At 47.8% G+C, this 26,017-nt stretch overlaps 1 protein-coding gene across 2 annotated transcripts; it reads left to right on the forward strand.

Moving 5' to 3' along the window:
• Positions 1-205: 205 nt before the first annotated feature.
• cdk5 (cyclin dependent kinase 5) lies at positions 206-24,752 on the forward strand. 2 transcript variants are annotated; one of them, XM_078397966.1, is made up of 12 exons: positions 206-321; positions 6,931-7,019; positions 7,451-7,518; positions 8,843-8,903; positions 12,650-12,706; positions 15,859-15,954; positions 16,761-16,835; positions 17,811-17,907; positions 18,813-18,876; positions 20,491-20,557; positions 22,620-22,700; positions 23,030-24,751. In XM_078397966.1, the coding sequence occupies exons 1-12, from the start codon at positions 285-287 to the stop codon at positions 23,114-23,116; spliced, it is 879 nt and encodes a 292-aa protein (XP_078254092.1). In that variant the 5' UTR covers positions 206-284; the 3' UTR covers positions 23,117-24,751. The 2 variants fall into 2 exon arrangements, with proteins under 2 accessions (XP_078254092.1, XP_078254093.1); XM_078397967.1 differs by lacking the exons at positions 18,813-18,876; positions 20,491-20,557 and having other exon boundaries at positions 23,030-24,752.
• The last annotated feature ends 1,265 nt before the right edge of the window (positions 24,753-26,017 follow it).

Below are 26,017 nucleotides of genomic sequence, written 5' to 3' on the forward strand. Positions count from 1 at the left end.
TGCGGGTGCAGTGGTCTTCCAGTACCGAAGGTGGTGCTGCGGCTGATGGTACAGTGGTCCTCCAGTACCGCGGGTGGCGATGCGACTGATTGGTCCTCCGGAGCTGCAGGCAGCGCTGTGAATGGGGATACAGTGGTCCTCCAGGACCGCGGGTGGCGCTGTGTCTGATGGTACAGTGGTCCTCCAGTACCGCGGGTGGCGCTGTGTCTGATGGTGCAGTGGTTCTCCGGTGCTGCAGGCGGCGCTGCGGTGCAGTTTCCCGCCGCCGGGCTGCGGCCGCCGTGATGCAGAAATACGAGAAACTGGAGAAAATTGGCGAAGGTGAAGGAACGACGGTGGCGCGGCTTGAGGCGGGGAAGGGAGCGGGGGGCTACGGGCTGATGACAGGGACACGACCGGGGGTGGGGGGGGGAGAGTTTCTCGGTTCAGCGGCGCAGCCCCTCCCACCGTGCGGCGCTCCCTCACCTCCTCTCCCACCGTGCGGCGCTCCCTCGACGCCCCCCCACCGTGCGGCGCTCCTTCACCGCCCCTCCTACAGTGCGGCGCTCCCTCACCACCCCTTCCACATTGCGGCGCTCCCTCACTGCCCCCCCCCCCACCGTGCGGCGCTCCTTCACCGCCCCTCCCACCGTGCGGCGCTCCCTCACCACCCCACCCACAATGCGGCGCTCCCTCACCTCCCCTCCCACAATGCGGCGCTCCCTCACCACCCCTCCCGCCGTGCGGCGCTCCCTCACTACCCCTCCCACAATGCAGCGTTCCCTCAGTACCGCCCCTCCAACCACATTTCCCCAGTCAAAATAGTTTACTGAAGTCTCTTGAGGGATACGTGGACTTGATCTGATCACTCATGAACAACCTGTCCTGATATCTGATGGTTCTGAAGAAGGGTCTGACCCGAAATGTCCTTTTGTGTAAATCAGCATCTGCAATTCCTTGTTTCTTCATTCCATACTCCATTCCCTCATTGATGAAGGCCAGCGCACCAAAATCCTTTCACGAAACACCGTCTGTCTATTCCCTCCAAGTATTGGGCCGATTGCAGCAAATGGGACTAGCCCAGAATGCCAAGTTGGTCGGCATGGAGAAAGTGGGCCGAAGGGCCTGTTTCAATGCTGTACAACTCTGCGGCTACGATAAACCACAAGGGACATGCCGACATAGCAGCCGGCTCCATTAGCGATCTTAAAATGGTCTTGGTTTATTTAATGCTTTTAAATTTTAGAATAATGGTTAAAGTACATCAACGGCTTGATTAGCCTGTAATTCGCCTTTTTGTGTTTGCTTCTGAAAGCTGCACAGCTGGCAACGTTTGGACAGCTGTGGTGGATGGCCTCCGCCTGTGTTGGAAGGAACTACAGATACTGGTTTACACTGAAGATAGACACAAAATGCTGGAGTAACTTAGCGGGTCAGGCAGCATCTCTGCCACCCATTCCTTCTCTCGAGAGATGCTGCCTGTCCCGCTGAGTTACTCCAGCTGTTTGTGTCTGTCTTCATTTATCATTAGTTCAGATCCAAATCCAGGCTTAGTGCTTTTAAGCTGTCTGTGTGGAGTTTGCACATTCTTGCGACCGCTTGGGTTTCCTCTGGGCGTGCTTCCCACATACCAATGATGTGTGGGTTTGTAGATCTGAAGAAGGGTCTCGAGCCGAAACGTCACCCATTTCTTTCCTCCAGAGATGCTGCCTGTCCCACTGAGTTACTCCAGCTTTTTGTGTCTATCTTGGGTTTGTAGGTTAATTGGTCTCAGTAAATTGCCCCTAGTGTGTCGAGATTGGATGAGAAATTGGGATAACATAGAACTAGTGTGTGGATCGGTGGTCGGCGTGGACTCTGTGAATTGAAGGGCCTGTTTCCATGCTGTATCTGTAAACTAAACTAGGTAACCTTTGGGAATGTGGGAAAGGCTTGATGTTTTTCATGTCAGAAGGTGAATGAGACACAGCCAATTCTCTGAGAGACATACAGTGTGCATTCAGATCGAGCACCCACTTACACTAATCCTTTTTTTGTAATTCTCCTCACATTCCTATTGACACTGCCCCAGATTCTACCACAACACATACATTAGGCGCACAGAGTCTCTTGCCCAAGGTAGAGGAATCGAGAACCTAAGGACACAGGTTTAAGGTGGGAGGGTGGGCAAGATTTAATAGGAATCTGAGGGGTAACATTTTCATACAAAGGGTGGTGGGTGTATGGAACAAGCTGCCAGAGATGATAGTTGAGGCAGGTACTATCGCAATGTCTAAGAAACATTTTGAAGGCATGAGAGAGGAGCTGGCCAAGGCCGACTAGAAAGGGATCCTAGCAGGAATGATGGCGGAACAGCAATGGCAGGAATTTTTGGGCATAATCCGGAAGACGCAGGATCATTTCATTCCAAAGAGGTAGAAAGATTCAAAAGAGGAAGGAAGAAAGGGGAGTAGGAGGCAACCGTGGCTGACAAGGGAAGTTAGGGATGGACTAAAACTAAAAGAAAAGATGTATAACACAGCCAAGAGTACCGGGAAGCCAGAGGATTGGGAAACTTTCAAAGGACAACAGAAGGTAACAAAACGGGAAATACGGGCTGAAAAGATGAAATACGAGGGGAAACTGGCCAAAAATATAAAGAAGGGCAGTAAAAGCTTCTTTAGATATGTTAAGAGAAAAAGAGTAGCAAAGTCAAATGTGGGTCCCTTGAAGGCAGACATGGGTGAAATTATTATGGGTAACAAGGAAATGGCAGAAGAGTTGAACAGGTACTTTGGATCTGTCTTCACTAAGGAAGACACAAACAATCTCCCAGATGTACTAGAACACAGAGGATCTAGAGGGGTAGAGGAACTGAAAGAAATTTGCATTAGGCGAGAAATAGTATTGGGAAGACTAATGGGACTGAAGGATGATAAATCCCCTGGGCCTGATGGTGTACATCCCAAGGTCCTCGGGAGGTGGCTCGAGAAATAGTGGACGCATTGGTGATCATTTTCCAATGTTCAATAGATTCAGGATCAGTTCCTGTGGATTGGAGGATAGCTAATGTTATCCCACTTTTCAAGAAAACAGCGAGAGAGAAAATGGGGAATTACAGACCAGTTAGCCTGACTTTGGTGGTGGGAAAGATGCTGGAGTCAATTATTAAAGAGGTAATAATGGTGCATTTGGATAGCAGTAAAAGGATAAGTCCAAGTCAGCTTGGATTTATGAAAGGGAAATCATGCTTGACTAATCTTCTGGCTAACCATAAGACACACACCCAGGTCTGATCGCCCTGCGGTGGGCCTGCCTCGACTGAGGGTGTCTTGTGTTAAACGGCCGAAACACCCAGTGACGTTGAGGTACACAACTGAAGATGTGTCTGAATGGTAGCAACATTACCTAGTGGTCACCCACAAGAACAACACCAGTCAATTGTAGCGCAACTTTAGGGATTGTAACATCTAGTCCTACAAATCTATTGGAATTTTTTGAGGGTATGTGACAAGTAAAATGGATGAAGGGGAGCCAGTGGATGTAGTGTATCTAGACTTTCAGAAAGCCTTTGATAAGGTCCCACACGGGAGATTGGTGAGTAAAATTAGAGCACATGGTATTGGGGGTAGGGTGTTGACATGGATAGAAAATTGCTTGGCAGACAGGAAGCAAAGAGTAGGAATAAACGGGTCCTTTTCAGAATGCAGGCAATGGCGAGTGGAGTGCCACAAGGCTCAGTGTTGGGGCCGCAACTGTTATATATATATATGATTTGGAAGAGGGAATTAGAAGCAACACTAGCAAGTTCGCGGATGACACAAAGCTGGGTGGCAGTGTGAACTGTGAAGAGGATGTTAGGAGGTTGCAGGGTGACCTGGGCAGGTTGAGTGAGTGGGCAGATGCGTGGCAGATGCAGTATAATATAGATAAATGTGAGGTTATCCACTTTGGCGGCAAAAACAAGGAGGCGGATTATTATCACAATGGTGTTAGGTTAGGTAAGGGGGAGGTGCAGCGGACCTCCCCCTGGAGGACTGGTCCTTGTACACCAGTCACTGAAAGTTGTCGTGCAGGTACAGCAGGCAATGAAGAAAGCTAATGGCATGTTGGCCTTCATAACGAGAGGATTTCAGTATAGGAGTAAAGAAGTTCTTCTGCAGTTGTATAGGGCCCTGGTAAGACCACATCTGGAGTATTGTGTACAGTTTTGGTCTCCTAATTTGAGGAAGGACATCCTTGTAATTGAGGAAGTGTAGCTTAGGTTCACGAGATTGATCCCTGGGATGGCGGGACTGTCATGTGAGGAAAGATTGAAAAGACTAGGCTTGTATTCATTGGAGTTTAGAAGGATGAGAGGGAATCTTATAGAAACATATACAATTATAAAAGGACTGGACAAGCTAGATGCAGGAAAAATGTTTCCAATGTTGGGCGGGTCCAGAACCAGGGGCCACAGTCTTAGAATAAAGCGGAGGCCATTTAAAACTGAGGTGAGAAGGAACTTTTTCACCCAGAGAGTTGTGAATTTGTGGAACTCTCTGCCACAGAGGGCAGTGGAAACCATATCACTGGATGGTTTTAGGAGAGCGTTAGATAGAGCTCTAGGGGCTAGTGGAATCAAGGGATATAGGGAGAAGGCAGGCACGGGTTATTGATTGAGGACGATCAGCCATGATCACAATGAATGGCGGTGCTGGCTCAAAGGGACGAATGGCCTCCTGCACCTATTTTCTATGTTTCTGTGACATGCACAAGGATAGGATTGGTTTAGAGGAATATGGGCCGAACGCAGGCAGGTGGGGTTTGTGTAGGTGAGACATGTTGGCCGATTTGGGCAAATTGGGCCAAAGGGGCCGTTTCCACACTGTATTGCTCTCTGACTATAAGGGGTAGTTTACAGTGGCCCATTAACCCATCAACCCACATGTCTTGGGGATGTGGGAGGAAACCAGAGCTCCTGGGAAATAGGAAGAGGAAGGTCAAAGGAAGAACAGGCAAACTCCACACAGTAGGCCCTGGAGGGCAGTGCAGTAGGCTGGCAGGATAAGGCAGATGAACTTAAAGAGGGAAGAAGCTTAGACTTTATTGCCTTCCATCACAGTGCGGAATGTGGGGAATCCGCTGTGGTGTTGTTTATGTTAACTTTTATGTAGTTGTGTGTCTTGTTGCTTTTTTTAGTATGGTTGTATCGTAAATCGAATATCACTGTACCTTAATTGGTACACGTGACAATAAAAAACCTTTGAATTCGGATCATGGGTGGTACATGGTACAGGGATATTACATGCGTAACTAGAGTGGCGGTTGGGAGAAAGTGCAAGATGGCAGCTTGATGTTGCAGGCTACAGGTACGACAGGCGATAGCGTGATATGGATGGATCTTAGAAATGAGAAGGTAATTATTACATTGATGGGACTGGATTATAGGTCCCCTATATAGTCATTGGGGATTAAAGGAGCAAGTGTAAAAGAAGATCGCAGAAAAGTGTGAGAATAACTCACAGTCTTAATGGATATTCAGGCAGATGAATATCCTGGACCTGAGCAAGTGTATCCTTGGACACTGTTAGCATCGCAGTTAGGAGTTTCCGGGGCCTTATTTGCTCATTGCTTGCCACGGAGTAGGTGCCAGGACACTGGTGGGTGGGTAAAGTAGCAACTGTATTCATGAAAGGCTACAAGGCTGGCCATTGGAGTTGCAGGCTGATTGTGTGTGTGTATATAATAGCTATTTTATATATATATATATATATGTGTGTGTGTATGTATACACACACACATACAATCAATAATAGTGGAGATACAAAATGACGAATGCCTGCAAGTCCATGTAGTTCAGTGCTTCATGGAGGGTTCTAGTGTTCAATAGCCTGATGGTTGTTGGAAAAAGGTTAGTCTTTATGGGATCTAGCGAGAGCTACAGAGTCACACTATTTTCTATTTTTGTGCCTGAGTGGTTAAGTTGATATTTGTTGCATCGTAATGCATCTGCCACGTCCTCACCTCGCCTGTTTCTAACTCCATGAAGCCTCTGTGCGTTCTCCTCACAACCACCTGCCATTTTAGCACCAGCTGGATATGCACAGTTCCTTCCGTAGCTTCATCCAGGCATTTGCTGTCGACTGAGAGGCTGAGGCACCAAGAGGGCACAATCAGGTCACTGCAACAGGCCCTGCTCTGACAGCCATTCACTTGTCTCTGTTCACCAGAGATCCAGTCTCCACAGTTTGCCTGCTTTCCTTCAAGCTTCCCAGGGGATTGCAGATAAGGATCTCCCACCCACTGCCTTTCCTCAAGTGTTTGTGACTTCTCAGGTCCTCCCTTCTTTGTGGAACTCTGCCCATGATATATAGACATGGAGAGGAGAAGTAATGGGGGTGGGGAGTAAAGAAACAACAGAGGACTTAAACAACTTCATGGAAGGAAACACAAAATACCTGTCAGAAACACTGGAGAACATAGAACAGTACAATACGTTTAGAGATGTATGGGCCAAACGCGGGCAGGTGAGATTAGTGTAGATCTTGCATCTTGGTCGTTATGAACAAGTTGGATAGGCCTGGATAGCGTGGATGTGAAGAGTATGTGTCCAATAATGGGAGAGCCTCGGACCAGAGGCCATAGCCTCAGAATAAAATAGAATAAAAGGACATACTTTTCTAAAGGAGATGAAGAGGAATTTCTTTAGTCAGAGGGTGGGTGAATCATTGCCACAGACAGCTCTGGAGGCCGTCATTTGGTATTTTTATGGCACAGATTGTTGGACTCTTGATTAGTAAGGGTGTCAGGGATTACGGGGAGAAGGGTTGAGCGGGAAAATAGATCAGCCATGATTGAATGGTGGGGTAGACTTGATGGGCCAAATGGCCTAATTCTGCTCCTAGAACTTAAATTGGGCCGAAGAGACTGTTTCCATGCTGTGTGACTTTAACTTTGAAAGCAGCAACAGTCTGTCTGCTCCTCACGCAGGCACCTACGGGACGGTGTTTAAAGCAAAGAACAAAGAAACCCATGAGATTGTGGCGCTGAAGAGAGTTAGACTGGACGATGACGATGAGGTAGACGGCGCGAGAGGGGCGGGGGAGGGGGGCAGGTGTGGGAGCACTCGGTCAACTCCCACGGGGCACAGGGGATGATTGGGGACCCAGGGGCAGGGAGTGAGGGGCCCTAGGGTTACAGAGTGAGGTCATGAGGGCAAAAGACCCCCCCCCCCTCCCCTGGGGTGTTGGCTGTGAGGAAGTTACTGGGGTTACAGTGCACAGCTGGGACTCCTAAGGTTACAGGGAGAGGGATCCCAAGGCTACTGGGTGAGGGTCCAGGGTTATTGGGAGAGGGGCCCCCGGGTTACGGGAGGGTGGGGGGCCTCCTGGCAATGCCATGCCCAGCTGGTACCCCTGGGGTTATTGGGCGTGAAGCACTCGCTGCCGTTGATGTCTAAAGCTGCTCCATGTTGTGTGTGTGTTCTCTCTCTCTCTCTCTCTCTCCCCAGGGCGTGCCCAGCTCAGCCCTGCGAGAGATCTGTCTGCTCAAGGAGCTGAAGCATAAAAACATCGTCAGGTGAGGGGACTCCTCGTCACGGGGCAGAGCGCAGGAACAGCAACTGCCCCTCGCTCCATGTCTCACCCCACAACACTTCGTCCCCACAGACCACGGCACACAACACCAACCCCACACTCTCCGATTACCTCAATCTTTAAAAACCTTTTGATCTATCTCTAATGTACAGGACAGCACTGTCTCCCCTTGTCTGTAAGGTAGAGAGTTCCACACATTCACTCTGATGTCTGAAGTAGGGTCTCGACCAAAAATGTCACTTACTCCAGAGATATTGCCAGACCCATTGAGTTACTCCAGCACTTTGTGTCTGGCCACAGATTCACTGCTCTCCGGGTGAAGAAATCTTTCTCAGGCCAGTGCTGACTAGCTTTAATAGGAACCTGAGGTGCAACCTTTTCGCACAGAGGGTATATGGAACGAGCTGCAGAGGAGGTAGTTGAGGCAGGTACTATAACCACATTTAAAACACATTTGGACAGGTACAATGGATAGAAAAGGGTTAGAAGGATTTGGGCCAAACGTGGACAAGGACCCTGCAGGCCATGGCCTGTGAGGTGGGGGGAGCCGGCGACGACAACAGACGACAAGAAGCAAGACCGGTAGGGGAGTGAACTGGGTCTTGCCTTTCGCGCCCTCAAGGTCAACTATGAGAGGTGCTCCTGGGGCACAAAAGTGGATGGACGCGGAGAGGGATGTAGGTTCTCTGGTCGATCCACACGCCCAAGGAAGGCGATGGCTGGAGGCCCAGCAGTAGCCTGGGGCTTGCCTGGATCGGGCACCGTTCATAAGACCTAGAGTGTGGACTGGACTTTGAAAATGGAGCCAAAACATGGCACAGTTTGCATGTGGGATCAGTGGACTATTTCTGTACACATTGCTAATCGGGGATGTGCTTGTGCATGGCAATACTCTACTGGACTGCAGGTAAGAAAATAATTTCACTGTGCGTTTGCACAAGTGACAATAAAGTACCATTGACCGTTGAAATGGGACTAGTGTAAATGGGGCATCTTGGTTGGCATGGATGAGTTCAGCTGAAAGGTCTGTTTCCATGCAGTATGCCGATGATTCAACGGCCAATTCCTTATCCTGAAACTGAGCCCTGGTTCCACGTGTCCCAAAGGCTTGTTTCTGTGCCTAATCCTTTCATGACTCGATATCCATCATCTCACACCAACCTTTTCTGAATCCAAGTCGGGCAGAGTTAGCTGTGACCCCCTGAGCAGGTTTCCAGCCCACACCAGCCCCTGTCTGAGCCGCGAACCTCCCATCAGTTCCTCCGCTCGAGCCTTTCAATCTGATGTTAATTGTCTTTTCTCCAAAGGTTGCACGACGTTCTTCACAGCGATAAGAAGCTGACCCTGGTGTTTGAGTATTGTGACCAGGTAAGTCCTTTACCCCATCCCAGTGCCAACAGTGAAAGAACATTGGAAAATAATCACCAATGCATCCACGATTTCTATGGTCTCCTCCTTGAGTACTCTGGGATGCAGACTATCAGGCCCTGGGGATTTATCTGCCTTCAGTTCCAACAGTTTACCCAACACCATTTCCCAACTAATGTGGATTTCCTTCAGTTCCTCCTACTAGACCCTTGGCCCCCTAGTATTTCTGGGAAATCGTTTATGTCTTCCTTAGTGAAGACAGAAACAAAGTACTCGTTTAACTGGCCTGCCATTTCCTTGTGTCATGTTATAAATTCATCTGTTTCTGACTGTAATGGACTTACATTAGTCTTCAAGCATCAAGCTAATGTCTCTCCTTACCATTGCATTAATCTCCTCTTTAACCAGCAATGCCAATCCACCTCCTCTTTCTTTCTGTCTACCCTTCCTAAATATTGAATACTTCTGCATGTTGAGCTCCCAGCCTTGGTCACCCTGGAGCCATGTCTCCGTAATCCCAACTATATCACATCCATTAACAACTAACGGCGCATTCAATTCATCCACCTTATTATGAATACTCTTCACATTAAGACACAAAGTTTTCAGGTTTATTTTAACATTCTTAGCTCGTATAGAATTAAGTTGTAATGTGGCCCTTTGTGATTTTTGCCATTGATCTATCTGCCTTCCATTTTTACTTTATTCCCTTCTACCTTTTCTATAGGTGGATGCAGGTGATAGAGTTATTGATAGGCAGATGGTTGGACAAAGACATAGAAACATAGAAAATAGGTGCAGGATTAGGTTTGGCCCTTCGAGCCAGCATTGCCATTCATTGTGATCATGGCTGATCATCCACAATCAGTAACCTGTGCCTGCCTTATCCCCATATCCCCCATATCCCTTGATTCCACTAGCCCCTAGAGCTGTTTCTAACTCTCTTTTAAATTCATCCAGTGAATTGGCCTCCACTGCCTTTTGTGGCAGAGAATTCCACAAATTCACAACTCTCTGGGTGAAAAAGTTCCTTCTCACTTCAGTTTTAAATGGCCTCTCCTTTATTCTCAGACTGTGGCCCCTGGTTCTGGACTTCCCCAACACTGGGAACATTGTTCCTGCATCTACCTTATCCAGTCCTTTTATAATTTTATAGGCCTCTATAAGATCCCCTCATCCTTCTAAACTCCAGTGAACACAAGCCCAGTCTTTCCAATCTTTCCTCATATGACAGTCCCTCCATTCCAGGGATTAACCTCGTGAACCTACGCTGTACAGCCTGAATAGCAAGGACGTCCTTCCTCAAATTAGGAGACCAAAACTCAGCACAATACTCCAGATGTGGTCTTACCAGGGCCCTATACAACGGCAGAAGGACCTCTTTGCTCCTCTACTCAAATCCTCTTGTTATGAAGGCCAACATGCCATTAGCTTTCTTCATTGCCTGCTGTACCTGCACGCCAACTTTCAGTGACTGGTGCACAAGGACACCAAGGTCTCGTTGCACTTCCCCTTTACCTAATCTGACACCATTGAGATAATAATCTGCTTCTTTGTTTTTGCCTCACATTTATCTACATTATACTGCATCTGCCATGCATCTGCCCACTCACTCAACCTGTCCAAATCACCCTGCAACCTCCTAACATCCTGTTCGCAGTTCACACTGCCACCCAGTTTTGTGTCATCTGCAAACTTGCTAGTGTTATTTCTAATTTCATCATCCAAATCATAATATATTTTGTAAATAGTTGCGGCCCCAGCAGCGAGCCTTGCGGCACTCCAATCGCCACTGCCTGCCATTCTGAAAAGGACCCGTTTATTCCTACTCTTTGCTTCCTGTCTGCCAACCAATTCTCTATCCAAGTCTACGCCCAAAACCATGTGCTCTAATTTTGCTCACCAATCTCCCATGAGGGACCTTATCAAAGGCTTTCTGAAAGTCTAGATACACTACATCCACTGGCTCTCCTTCATACATTTTACTTGTCACATCCTCAAAAAATTCCAGAAGATTAGTCAAGCAGGATTTCCCCCTCATAAATCCATGCTTACTTAGACCAATCCTTTTACTGTTAGCTAAATGTGCCGTATTACCCCTTTAATAATTGACTCCAGCATCTTCCCCACCACCGATGTCAGCCTAACTGGTCTATAATTCCCCATTTTCTCTCTCGCGCCTTTCTTGAAAAGTGGAATAACATTAGCTACCCTCCAATCCACAGGAACTAATCCTGAATCAATTAAACATTGGAAAATGATCCCCAATGCGTCCATGATTTCTAGAGCCACCTCCTTGAGTACCCTGGAATGCAGACAATCAGGCCCTGGGGATTTATCAGCTTTCAGTCCGATCAGTCTACCCAATACTATTTCTCGCCTAATGCAGATTTCTTTCAGTTCCTCTGTCTCCCTAGATACTCCATCCTCTAGTACATCTGGGAGATTGTTTGTGTCTTCCTTAGTGAAGGCAGATCCGAAGTACCTGTTCACCTCTTCTGCTTGTTACCTATAATAATTCACTCGTTTCTGCCTTCAAGGGACCCACATTTGTCTTTACTAATCTTTTTCTCTTAACATACATAGAGAAGCTTTTACTGTCCTTCTTTATATTCTTGTACTTCATCTTTTCAGTCCATATTGCCCGTTTTGTTACCTTCTGTTGTCCTTTGAAAGTTACCCAATCCTCTGGCTTCCCGCTACTCTTTGCTTTCCATCTTTTCTTTCCCTAACTTCCCTTGTCAGCCACGGTTGCCTCTTACTCCCCTTAGAATCTTTCTTCCTCTTTGGAATGAAATGATCCAGCATCTTCTGGATTTTGTTCAGAACTTCCTGCCATTGTTTTTCCACCGTCATTCCTGCTAGGATTCTTTTGCAGTTGACCTTGGCCAGCTCCTCTCTGATGCCTTCATAGTCCTCTTTGTTCAACTGCCTCACTGACACTTCTGATTTAACCTTCTCCCTCACAAATTGCAGATTAAAACTAATCATATTATGGTCATTACCACCAAGTGGTTCCTTTACCTTGAGTTCCTTTTTTAAATCTGGTTCATTGGACAACACTAAATCCAGAATTACCTTCTCTCTGGTAGGCTCCAGTACAAGCTGCTCCAAGAATCCATCTCAGAGGCACTCTACAAACTCCCTTTCTTGGGGTCTAGAACCAACCTGATTTTCCTAGTCTACCTGCATTTTCAAATCCCCCATAACCACAGTGGTATTACCTTTGTTACATGCCAATTTGAACCTGCTGTAATTTACACCCTCTCTCCGGACTACTGTTTGGGGGCCTGTAGATAACTCCCATTAGTGTCTTCTTATCTTTACAATTCCTCAACTCTATTCACAGTGACTCTACATCGTCAGTCCCCATGTCACCCCTCGCAAGGGACTGAATTTCATCCCTCACCAACAAAGCTATACCACCTCTTCTGCCCACCTGCCTGTCCTTTCTATTTGGACGTATGACCCTGAATATTCAGTTCCCAGTCCCGATCCTCCTGAAGCCACGTCTCTGCAATCCCCACAATGTCATATCTACCAATCTCTAACTGAGCCTCAAGCTCATCCACTTTACTTATATAGAGATAAAAAGATAAACAGTGAGATAAGGATAGAGGAGGCACGAATTGTAAAGCCAGAAGAATTAAAATAGAAGGAAGGGGAGGGAGAAGGGGAGAAACAAATGCAAATTGCCTTTCATATCGGGAGCTGGTAATTTTTACTGTTCTTGGTTTTTCTTACAGGACCTGAAGAAATATTTTGACAGTTGCAATGGCGATCTTGATCCTGAGATTGTGAAGGTAAATGTTCCTTATTTTTGCTGAGGGGATCCATGAATCTTCATTGCAGAAGCACTGTAATGTGAAGATCTTCAAGCTCATGTACAGAGTGAATCTTCCCCTCACTGTACGTCAGACACCCCGCAGGGCAGAGAGTGCATGCACTACTTCCTGAGTGATGTTCCATTACTGGCACCATACAAGACATTGGCAAGGCTGCATTTGGAGTATTGTGTTCAATTTTGGTCACCCTGGTATAGGAAGGGTGTCATTCAGCTTGAAAGGGTGCAGAGAAAATTTACAAGGATGTTGTCAGGAGTTGAGGGCCTGAGCTATTGGGAGAGGTTAGGCGGGCTAGGACTTTATTCCTTGGAGTGCGGGAGGCTGTGGGATGATAAAACAGAAGTGTTTTAGATCATGAGGGGAATAGATGGGGCAAATGCACACTTTTACCCAGAGTAGAGAATCAAGAACTAGATGACATCTTTTTAAGGTGTGAGGGGAAACAATTTAAAGGAACTTGAGGGGCAACCTTTTTACACAGTGTGGGTGGGTGTATGGAACATGGTAGTTGAGGCAGGTCCTATAACAACATTTAAAAGTAATGATTTTACCAGGACTGGAGAGATTGAATTATAAACAGTGACTGGATGTGCTGGAGCTGTTTTCTCTGGAGTGTATGACTTATGGAGGTTTATAAAAAACACTTGGACTGGTATCAGCCATGATCATATTGAATGGCGGTGCAGGCTCGAAGGGCCGAATGGCCTACTCCTGCACCTATTTTCTATGTTTCTATGTCTATGTTTACATGGATAGGAAATGTTTAGAGAGACTAGCTTGAATGGGGCATCCTGGGTGGCATGGATTTGGGCTGAAGAGCCTGTTTCCCTGCTTTGTGGTTCTGTGACATTGTTCTGATTAGTTTAGAGATACAGCATGAAACAGGCGCTTTGGCCCATCAAGTCTGTGCAGAACAGCGATTCCCTTATACTAGTTCTATCCTCCCCACTCGGGACAATTTATAGAAGCCAATTAACCCACAAGCCTGTACCCTTTGGGACGTGGGAGGAAACTGGAGCATCTAGACGAAGGAGGATAGCAAAAGTTTTTTTAGGTACGTGAAGAGGAAAAAAATAGTCAAGGCAAATGTGGGTCCCTTGAAGACAGAAGCAGGGGAATTTATTATGGGGAACAAAGAAATGGCAGACGAGTTAAACCGTTACTTTGGATCTGTCTTCACTGAGGAAGATACACACAATCTCCCAAATGTTCTAGGGGCTGGAGAACCTAGGGTGATGGAGGAACTGAAGGAAATCCACATTAGGCAGGAAATGGTTTTGGGTAGACTGATGGGACTGAAGGCTGATAAATCCCCAGGGCCTGATGGTCTGCATCCCAGAGTACTTAAGGAGGTGGCTCTAGAAATAGTGGAAGCATTGGAGATCATTTTTCAATGTTCTATAGATTCAGGATCAGTTCCTGTGGATTGGAGAATAGCAAATGTTATCCCACTTTTTAAGAAAGGAGGGAGAGAGAAAACGGGTAATTATAGACCAGTTAGTCTGACATCAGTGGTGGGGAAAATGCTGGAGTCAATTATAAAAGACGAAATTGCTGAGCATTTGGATAGCAGTAACGGGATCGTTCCGAGTCAGCATGGATTTACGAAGGGGAAATCATGCTTGACAAATCTACTGGAATTTTTTGAGGATGTAACTAGGAAAATTGACAAGGGAGAGTCAGTGGATGTGGTGTACCTCGACTTTCAGAAAGCCTTCGACAAGGTCCCACATAGGAGATTAGTGGGCAAAATTAGGGCACATGGTATTGGGGGTAGGGTACTGACATGGATAGAAAATTGGTTAACAGACAGAAAGCAAAGAGTGGGGATAAATGGGTCCCTTTCGGAATGGCAGGCAGTGACCAGTGGGGTACCGCAAGGTTCGGTGCTGGGACCCCAGCTATTTACGATATACATTAATGACTTAGACGAAGGGATTAAAAGTACCATTAGCAAATTTGCAGATGATACTAAGTTGGGGGGTAGTGTGAATTGTGAGGAAGATGCAATAAGGCTGCAGGGTGACCTGGACAGGTTGTGTGAGTGGGCGGATACATGGCAGATGCAGTTTAATGTAGATAAGTGTGAGGTTATTCACTTTGGAAGTAAGAATAGAAAGGCAGATTATTATCTGAATGGTGTCAAGTTAGGAGGAGGGGGAGTTCAACGAGATCTGGGTGTCCTAGTGCATCAGTCAATGAAAGGAAGCATGCAGGTTCAGCAGGCAGTGAAGAAAGCCAATGGAATGTTGGCCTTCGTAACAAGAGGAGTTGAGTATAGGAGCAAAGAGGTCCTTCTACAGTTGTACCGGGCCCTGGTGAGACCGCACCTGGAGTACTGTGTGCAGTTTTGGTCTCCAAATTTGAGGAAGGATATTCTTGCTATGGAGGGCGTGCAGCGTAGGTTCACTAGATTAATTCCCGGAATGGCGGGACTGTCGTATGTTGAAAGGCTGGAGCGATTGGGCTTGTATACACTGGAATTTAGAAGGATGAGGGGGGATCTTATTGAAACATATAAGATAATTAGGGGATTGGACACATTAGAGGCAGATAACATGTTCCCAATGTTGGGGGAGTCCAGAACAAGGGGCCACAGTTTGAGAATAAGGGGTAGGCCATTTAGAACGGAGATGAGGAAGAACTTTTTCAGTCAGAGGGTGGTGAAGGTGTGGAATTCTCTGCCTCAGAAGGCAGTGGAGGCCAGTTCGTTGGATGCTTTCAAGAGAGAGCTGGATAGAGCTCTTAAGGATAGCGGAGTGAGGGGGTATGGGGAGAAGGCAGGAACGGGGTACTGATTGATAGTGATCAGCCATGATCGCATTGAATGGCGGTGCTGGCTCGAAGGGCTGAATGGCCTACTCCTGCACCTATTGTCTATTGTCTATTGTCTATTGAAGCACACGTGGTCACATGGAGAGCGTACAAACTCAATATAGACAGCACCCGCAGTCAGGATCGAACCCAGATCTCTGACGCTGTGAGGCAGCGACTCTACCACTACTATGCTACTATGCCACCCCAAAACATTAAGCGTTGGTGAATTAGACAGGCTGCCCACGAGGACCTCCTGTGGAGGCTGACGGCCCTGTGCTGTTCTCTTCCTGCAGTCATTCATGTACCAGTTGTTGAAGGGGTTGGCGTTCTGTCACAGCAGAAACGTGTTGCACAGGGACCTAAAGCCACAGAACCTGCTCATCAACAGGGTGAGTGTGAGAACGGCCAGCAACATCACATTACCCGTCGGGGGAGATGGGAGGGAAGGGCAAGGGCTGCCCTCGCCAAACCCTGGAGCAAAACCGGGACCTGGGAGCCTGGCAGCGGTTGCAACCGTGCAAGTTGTGCTGTGGCTGCTGTTGTGGATGGGTTGCTCAGTGGGAGTGGGTTGGGTGGGCTGGGCTGGGTGGGCGAGGGAGCTCCTGTTCTCTGATACGTGACGGGCTGATCAAATTTTTCCAGTTTCCAGGAGCACCCCCTACCACTCCCCCCCCCCCCCACCCCAGTGTGCACACATTTCTCCCACCACCCAATCACCCTGCTCCTTTCCCCTCCTACGTACACTCATCTCCCATCCATGAGTCCCACATTTCCATTTTACCTTCCCTCTTTCCCTTCCCCATCCCCTTCCATGCATATCCGTCCCTCCACGTCTACTTTTCACACGTCCTCTTCTCTCCTTATCTGACACCCTTTTGTCTCCTTGTCACCTCCAGCCTTTGTCACTTACTCCACCCATCTGCTGATCACCCCTTCACCTATATCCACCTATCACTCACCCGGCTTTGTCTCGCCCCCACCTCTCTTTTCCAGTTTTCACCCCCCCTAATCCATCAGTTTGAAGATGGGTCCTGACCTGAAACGGCACCTGTCCATTCCCTCCACAAATGCTGCCTGGCCCGCTGGGTTCCTCCGGCACTTTATGTCTTTTGTCTGGTTTAATGTGGGTGCTTGCCATGTGTGTCGGGTGCGTTGCGTCCTTCTCCCCCTGCTCATGCTGTTTCCTCCTGCACAGAACGGGGAGTTGAAGCTGGCAGACTTTGGGCTGGCTCGAGCGTTTGGGATCCCTGTCCGATGTTATTCTGCAGAGGTAGGAAACCATTTCACCTGATCGTACTGGTATCTGCTATTAGATTTGAGGCATGAGGAACTACAGATGGTGGTTTACACAACAAGACACAAAGTGCTGGAGTACCTCAGCGGGTCAGGCAGCATCTCTGGAGAACATGGATAGGTGATATTTTGGACGGAGACCCTTCTTCAGCATCCGGCCTGAAAAGTCACTTATCCATGTTCTCCAAAAATGCTGCCTGACCCGCTGAGGTACTCCAGTAGTTTGCGCACTGTTAAATTGTCCTGCTGCCTGACGTGCTGTGGGGAACTGATTATGCCGTTTGTCAGGGTATCGAGTATAGAGTTGGGATGTCATGTTACAGCTGTACAAGACCTTGGTGCAACCGCGTTTGCAGCACTCTGTACAAGTCTGGTCACCCTGCTGGACGAAGGATGTAATTGAACTGGAAAGGGTGCAAAAAATAGATTTATAAAGATATTTGGAGTGTTTGAGTCATAAGAAGAAGCTGGATAGGCTGGGTTTTGGTTCTCTGGTGTAGGAGGCAGAAGGGTGACATTATCGAGGGTTATAAAATCATGAGCATCCTGGATAAAGTGAATAGTCAAAAACTTTTCCCAAGGATAAAGGGGGCTAAAATTGAAGGGCAAGGTTTAAGGTGAGATGAGAAAGATTTAAATTCAGCCTGGGGACAGAGGGTTGTGCCCATATGGAGCAAGTTGCCTGAGATAGTGGTCGACTTGGTACTGTAACAACATTAAAAAACTATTGGGGAGTGTCAGAAAGTGAGAGAGGCGGTACTGAGGGAGCGCCGCACTTTGGGAGGGCAGTACTGAGGGAGCACCACACTGTGGGAGGGGAGGTACTGAGAGAGCGCTGCACTGTGGGAGAGGCGGTACTGAGGGGGTGTTGCTGAAGACTGCAGAACTGCTGCGTTTCTCCTCTGCACGGGGGACGCGGGTGGCTGACATGTCTGACTCCCTCCCACTGCAGGTGGTGACCCTGTGGTACCGCCCTCCGGACGTCCTCTTTGGCGCCAAACTCTACTCCACGTCCATCGACATGTGGTCAGCGGGCTGCATCTTCGCAGGTAACGCAGGCACCTTCCTCATGGACACCCACCTCTGCCTGCACCCCTCTGCTTCCCACTCCCCCTCTGCTCCTCCCTCATCTCCCCACTCTCCCTTCACTCCCCCCTCCTCTCCCCTCTCTTCCTCCTCCCTCTCCCCATTCTACCTCCGCTCCCCACTCCTCTCTCCGCACCTCCTACCTCTGTCCCGCTCCCCCTCCCCTTCTAGCTCTGCCCCCTCCACCTCCGATCCCCACTCCACTCCCTGCTCTCCCTCCCCACCTCCTGCCTCTGCCCCCCTCCTCCCACCTCTGCCCCCTCCACTCCCTGTTTCCCCTCCATGCCTCCCACCTCTTCCTTGCTCCTCCTCCCACCTCTGCCCCCTCCCATCCGCTCTCCTCTGCCCCACTCCCCCTGCCCACTTTGGAATATGGGAGGAAACTGGAGCACCCGGAGAAAACCCATGTGGTCACAGGGAGAATGAATAAACTTTGTACAGACAGTACCCGTAGTCAGGATCGAACCTGGGTCTGTGGCGCAGTAAGGCAGCAACTCTACAGCTGCACCACTGCGCTTCCCTTTAAGGTGAAAGGGGCAAAGCTCAGGGAGATGTGCGGGGCAAGTTTTTTTACACAGAGGGAGGTGAGTGCCTGGAACGTGCTGCTGAGGGTAGTGGTGGAGGCAGGTACAATTGTGGTGTTTAAGAGGCTTGTAGATAAATACATGGATATGCAGGGAATGGAGGGATATGGATCACGTGCAGGCAGGAGATTAGTTTAATTTGGCATTGTATTCAGCACAGACAATGTTTGCCGAAGGGCCATTTCGACTACTGTACTGCTATACATTCTAAACTTGAGTTTGGAATGAAAGCTTTGCCCCTGTTTTGCCCCAGCATTGCCGTTAATAAATTCGTCGTGTTGCAGAGTTGGCGAACGCAGGAAGACCTCTATTCCCCGGGAACGATGTAGATGATCAGCTAAAGAGAATCTTCCGATATCCTTTTAAAATTCCATGCTTTCAGCATCCATGGCCTCGTTACTAAATATTCTGGGCACAAGGAATCGTCAGGGATAGGTTAGGGAACTGATGCCTGGAATAATCTTGAGAAGGATTTGAAAGGAGGTGTTTCGGAGGGGCTCATGGCACTTAACTCGGGAGAGTGTTGGTTTAAAAGACTGACTGTACTTCATGTGGGGAACGCACTGGTCCACCTCCTGATCGGTCTCGTTCACGCCTCTCTCTCTCTCTGTGGCTCTCTCCCTCAGTGCGCTCCCCCGCCTCTCACTCTCACCCACCAGTCCGATGTGTCGCTCTCTCTCTCTCCCTCTTTCGTTTTCTCTCTCTCTGTCTTTCTCACTCTCCCGTCACCACTGACAATGTGAACCGGTGGAAAGGGCCTGGCCTGGTGGAGTCCCCCGACCGTGTCCTCGGGTCCCGCACGAACCAGCTGGCAGGAGTCTTCACCGTCTGTTCCCTGTCCCAATTCCATCTCAGACTGCAATAAATTCCAGAGAGTTGCGGATGTAGCTCAGTCCATTGCACGGACCAGACTCCCCACCATCGACTCCATCTACACCACGTTGCTTCGGGAAAGCATCCAATATACCCACTAAGGTATATCCTATACCCTAGTAGGTATACGTTACTTCCAGTGTAGTCCCTGATGGACTCTTCGGAAGTGATGACCACAAGATACAAGAAAATTAAGGACCCTGTCATTCCCTCCTCCCTTTCCCAACAGGCAAAAGATACGAAAGCTTGAAACCATGTACCACCAGATTCAGGAACTGTTCTTCTCTGCAATTATCAGACTTCTAAATGGATGTCCCATGTAGTCAGGATGAATTCCTGATCTTCCAATCTACCTTTGTTGCACTATTTTTTAACCTACTCTTACTCTGTGGCTGTAACACTATATTCTGCACTATATTCATTTTCTCTTTTTGCACTACCTGTTGTACTCAAGTATAGTATGATCTGCTTGGCTAGCAAGCAAAACATAGTATCTCGATACATGTGACAGGAATAAACAACACCAATGCTAATAACTAACCTTCCCACATTGACCTTTCTCACCTGGGCCTGGGCCTGGGCCTCCTCCAGTGTCAGAGTGAGGCTAAACGCAAATTGGAGGAACAGCACCTCACCTCACTTGGGCAGCTTACAACCCAAAGGTATGACGTTGAATTTCTAGTAATCCCTCCATTCCCTCTCTCTCCGCCCCTCCCACACCCTTGTTGTCTTGCCTGTTCCACTGTTCGCATCCATATTTTCCTTCATTATCACCTCTTCCACAGCCAACAATAGACCAATGTGGGCTCCATCTTTCCTTGGTCATCAGTGCCGGCTGATTTGTTGTGAACCTTTTCATATCACTAGTTTCCCTCTCCTGATTCTCAGTCTGAAAAAGGGTCTCAATCCAAAACGTCCCTATTCCTTTTCTCCAGAGATGCTGCCTGACCCGCTGAGTTACTCCAGCATTTTGTGTTTATCATCAATGCTAATAACTCACCCACACTTACCTATTCCGCTCCCACACTCCCCATTCCTCTTCTGCTCTATCCTCGCATTGCTCCTAACTCCTAGAGTTCTCCTTGACACCTTCACCTTGCTGGGAACCCCAACGGAGGAGCAATGGCCATCAATGACCAAACTTCCCGACTACAAGGTAAGTGTGGCTCTCTCTGCGGCCGTGCTCCTTTCCCCTGCCTGAGGGTGCGAGGGGAGAGAGAGCAATTTAATTCTGAGCTTTGTTAAGAAGGGACGATTCTACTGATTGCGAACCTTGTGATAATATCACAACGGGTCAGACACAGCGTGGGAGAAGATGAAAGGGAGGGATGTGGGATTAAAACCAGTGAATGTCAACAATTTACCAGATTACCCTGAAACTGAGCTCCTCAATACTGGAGATGGGAACTGAGCCAAAACTGGCATTCATAAGTTCATAAGTTGTAGTTGTAGGCACATCAAGTCTACTCCGCCATTCAATCTTGGCTAATCTATCTTTCCCTCTCAACCCCATTCTCCTTCCTTCTCCCCATAACCTTTGATACCTGTACTAATCAAGAAGGGGAAGTGAAATAAGAGGGAGAGCAGGGAACTTGTGCCAGAGGATGGCTACAGAATCGGGGAATCCATCAGCAGGGGTGAATGTGGATCAAAACAATATCCTGGATCTGGATAGCAAAAGCAAAAGGAAACGTCTGAGTTTAGTTTAACAATACAGCATGGAAACGGGCCCTTTGGCCCACCGTGTCCACGCCAACCATCGATCATCGTTCACACTAGTTCTATGTTATCCCACTTTCTCATCCACTCCCTACACACTAGAGGCAATTTACAGAGGCTAATTAACCTACAAACCAGCACATCTTTAGGATGTGGGAGGAAACCGGAGCCCCCGGAGGAAGTCAACGGAGAGAATGTGCAGACTCCACACTGACAGCGCCCGTAGTCAGGATCAAATCCGTACTGAGAGGCAGCGGCTCTCACTGTGGCCACTGTGCATCATTTAATGAACCTACATCAGCTGAACAGCCTGTTTGTGGCTTGAAAGTTTTACAAAATCCTTTGATATTGGACCTGAATCTGATTTTCCCCCATTCATGCAGTCCTGACTTAATGCAGCCTTTTGGGGTTAAATGTTGCTGTGAAGTGAATCTGTTTAAAGAGAAAAGGTGCCAGCTGCCCGGATTAAAGGTGTACTTTAATTAGATTACATTCATCTCTGTGCCTCAGAGATCACAGTGAGGGTTACTCCATCCTCAGAGAGGTACAGAGTGATTCTCATTGATCCTCAGAGTGACAGGTGCAGGTGATGAGGACTGTGAGTCTCTTTATCATCATTTCTGCATCTCTCATCGTAGGAATACCGGAAGTTGAAGGAAGACTCAATAGAAGTATATAACATTATACTTATGTATACATCATATACAGATGGCTCTGGAGGCCAGGTCAATGGATATTTTTAAGGCGTAGAATGACAGATTCTTGATTAGTAAGGGTGTCAAGGATTATGGGGAGAAGGCAGGAGAATGGTTATGGGGAGAAGGCAGGAGAAGGGAAAGGTAGATCAGCCATGAATGAATGACAGAGTAGACTCGATGGGCCGAATGACCTAATTCTGCTCTTATAACTTATGAACATTATGAGAGGCCTAGATAAGGTTACGAACTTTTTATCCAGGGTGGAAATGTCAGACTGGACGGCACAGCTTTAAGGTGAGAGGGGCAAAGTTTAAAGGAGATGTCAGGGTCATGCCCACATGGGCATCTGGAACGTGCTGCCAGGGGTGTTGATGGAGGCAGATAATGATAGTGGTGTTTAAGAAACTTTTCGATAGGCAAATGGATATGCAGGAAATGGAGGGATATGGATCACCTGCAGATAGATTTGGGTTGTCTTGGCATCATGTTCAGCACAGACATTGTTGGCCGAAGGGCTCTTCCTGTACTATTTTCATCATCTCTCTATCTTTGTCTCACCTCTTTCCCTTCTTACCTTCCTTCCTTGTCCTCTTTCCATGAATCTCACCCCCACATTCCCTCTATTGCTCTCACTCTATCCCCTCCAATTCCTTCTCTCCCATTTCCTCCCTCTCCCCTCTTTCACACCTGTGTCTTTCCCCAACCACTCCTCCTCCTTCTGCAGAATCTATCTATCTCTAGTTAATCTGTGCAATCTCAGAGGAGGTTTTGGAGGAACCTTTAACTATTTCTCTTTCACAGCCCTATCCCATGTATCCGGCAACAACTTCCCTGCTAAACGTTGTTCCAAAACTCAACACAACGGGACGGGACCTGCTACAGGTGAGGCACACCGTGGGAAGGGGAGAGTGTGGCGGTACCGTGGGGTGGGGCGGTGCTGAACAATGAGAGGGGTGGGGCAGTACTGAGGGAGCGCTGCATTGTGGGAGGAGCGGTACTGCAGGAGTGCCGCACTGAGTGAAGGGTGGTACTGAGGGAGCGGTGCACCATGGAAGGGGGCGATAGTGAGGGAGCGTCGCAATGTGGGAGGGGCAGTACTGAAGGACCGCCACCCTGTCAGAGCCTTCAGCATCGTGTCTAACTTGACAGACTGAGGAATGTGTCCCTGGTAGTCTGTCTGACTTTGGATATATTGTCTGTCCTGCCCACAGAACCTGCTGAAGTGTAATCCGGTACAGAGAATCTCAGCCGAGGAAGCCTTGCAGCATCCCTACTTTGCAGACTTCTGCCCCCCCTAGCGGAGGTGCCAGGCTCGTTACTGTCCCCCTTCATCAGCCTAAAGGAACCACTGCAGCTGCCTCTTCCCCCCCTCCGTGCTCCCTGCCACAGGCTGACTGGCCCTGTGGTGACCAGCATGGGGCCGACTCTGACAATGAGATAGAGTCTCGCTGAACTGTTTTTCTGGAAGGATTTTTTTTGCATTCCGTACAGATTATCATGAAGAAAAGCACTTTTATTTTGTCTGTAAAGAAACCATCTGAATCTTGTATAGTGGAGTATTCTGTGCATGTGCCCCCTGTGCACCAAAGTCTTGTGCTATGCCACGTGTGACTTGGTGCACATGCGTGTTGTTTCCATGTGCGTGTCTTTGTACAGATGTCTTGTGCTTATCCACGTGTCCCCATGCAATTGTGAATGTCTCCCGTGCTCTTGGTATGTACATCATTGTGTATGTAATCATATGCATGTGCTGTTCCCTACTGATGGATGTTAAACTATAATTTCTGCTCTGTTATCTGTGTCTGACTTCTATGTTAGTTGTGAAGCGATGGGTGTGTCTGTGCGGTGTGGATGTGTGTGTTTTTCTGGTGTCTGCATGTTACACAGGATTAGCCCGTGTGCGATGTGCAAGACAGTACTGTTGGTCGATTGTTCAATGTCTTTGAATCATTGTGACCTCAGCACAGAAGTCCATGTTTTATGGGGAATTATGTTGTATGAAGTTTAGCGTGAATGAAAGCACTTTTTTTGTAAAGAAATGTGAAACTTGAATGTTCGTCTTTTTTAGATTGTGTTTGTGATTTCGCATGTGTGTGTGTGTAGAAACGTATCATGTACTGTCATGTGTGTAAATTTGCGATCTCTTGTGACTTTTAATGTATGCTCACGTGTGTCTGTAACAATAACTCGTAATGTAGACACAAGGAACTGCAGATGCTGGTTTACAAAAATAGACATGAAGTGCTGGAGTAACTCAGCGGGTCAGGCAGCATCTCTGGTGAACATAGGCAAAAGGAGCAGGATTCAGCCATTCGGCCCATCGAGTCTACTCCGCCATTCAATCATGGCTCAACCATCTTGACACAAGATGTCATCCACCCATGTTTTCCAGATATGCTGCCTGACCTACTGAGTTACTCCAGCACTCAGTGTCACCTCCTAATGTATGTTGTGTGTGTGTGAGCATGTGTGAGTGTTTAGGATTCTTTTTATTTTTTACTGGATGCTGGTATCACTGAGTGGCAGTTCCGTGGAACTCTGATCCTGAGGGACATTGTATCAGCGTCACCCCCCCCAGACAGTGAATCATCGCAGCCTGGCTGATCATTGCTCGGTGTCCCAGTTACAAGCTCTCACTCTGCACCATGAACAAGCCGCAGAGTTGAGTAGTACAGTCGATACACCTTGTTCCTGTAGTTAGGTCACTGAATTGATCCGGGCCTTTTAGTGTTGGTACAGGACAGAAAGTTAGCAGTTTTCTGTGCAACATTGCTGAAACAATAGCAAATCACAAGAAACGCAAAACTATGGCAGAAAATCTTGTGGACTACCTTGCTGGAGTGCCAAATATTATACCTCCTTGTGTGCAATACAATGAGTAAAAAGTGATTATTAAACAAAGGCACATTTCATCCAACCAATGCAGAGCCTTTGTTCTGTCTGTTCATAGGTTCTAGGTGCAGAATAAGGCATTCGGCCCATCAAGTCTACTCTGCCATTCATTCATGGCTAATCTATCTTTCCCTCTCAACCTCATTCTCCTGCCTTCTCCCCATAACCCCTGACACCCGTACTGATCAAGAATATGCCAATCTCCGCCTTAAAAATATCCATTGACTTGGCCTCTACAGCCGTCTGTGGCAATGATTCACCACCCTCTGGCTAAATAAATTCCTCCTCATCTCCTTTCTAAAGGTACTCAAGAGACTAAAGGTACGTCCTTTTATTCTGAGGCTGTGCCCTCTAGCCCTGGACTCTCCCACTAGTGGAAACATCCGCTCCACATCCACTCTAACCAGTCCTTTCATTATTCTGTAAGTTTCAATAAGGTCCTCATCCTAAACTTGTGTGTCTCACATTTCCGCTGAAACACCTGATTATAGAGAGAATGGCACCCACCCTGAAGTCCCTTCTATTCAGTACAAAAGTCAGGAAGCCATGATGCAGCTCTACAGGACTTTAGTTGGGCCGCATTTGGAGTATTGCAAGCAGCTCTGGTCATCCCGTTGCAGGAAGGATGTGGACGCTTTAGAGAAGGTGCAGAGGATCCAGCATGTTGTCTGGATTAGAGAGTATCTGCTGCAGGGAGAAATTGGAAAAACTTAGATTTTCTCTGGAACTCTGGAGGCTGAGGGGAGACCTGACACACGTTTATAAAATTAGAGGCGTAGATCGGGTAGACAGGCAGAACCTTTTTTTCCAGGCTGGAAATATCAAATACTTGAGGGCATAGTTTTGAATTAAGAGGGGCAATGTTTAAAGATGATGTGCGATGAGAGTTTTTTTTACACAGATCAGGTGGGTGCCTGGAACGCACTGCCAGGGGTGGTGGTCGAGGCAGATATAATAGTGGCGTTTAAAAGACTTTTAGGTAACCACATGGATATGCAGCGGAATGGAGGAATATAGATCATTGGCAGGCATAGGAGGGAGCAATAGAAGGAAAGGACATTGTGGGCCAATTGTGTACTCTTCTCTGTTAATCCTCTCACAACTGTTGTCTCTTATCCTCTCCTTCTCTTTCCCTCTTGCTCTCAATTCCCTTCCTATTTTCTCCCTATCAGTTTCCCTATTCCTGTACATTTCTTACATCTGCATCAATCCCTAGACACACCCCCTCCTCTATGCATCTTTCTGCAGAATCTGACTTTCTCGTTAATTAATGAACTACCCCCACCCTAGACCATTCGAGCCGGTGG

This window comes from Rhinoraja longicauda, chromosome 4, assembly GCF_053455715.1.
Source record: "Rhinoraja longicauda isolate Sanriku21f chromosome 4, sRhiLon1.1, whole genome shotgun sequence".
NCBI classification, from domain to species: Eukaryota; Metazoa; Chordata; class Chondrichthyes; order Rajiformes; family Arhynchobatidae; genus Rhinoraja; species Rhinoraja longicauda.

Coding starts and splice junctions, on each gene's coding strand:
- cdk5 (XM_078397966.1), top strand. CDS start 285: ATGCAGAAATACGAGAAACTGGAGAAAATTGGCGAAG. Junction 16,836..17,810: donor TCCGATGTTATTCTGCAGAG/GTAGGAAACCAT, acceptor CTCCCACTGCAG/GTGGTGACCCTGTGGTACCG. Junction 22,701..23,029: donor CGGGACGGGACCTGCTACAG/GTGAGGCACACC, acceptor TCCTGCCCACAG/AACCTGCTGAAGTGTAATCC.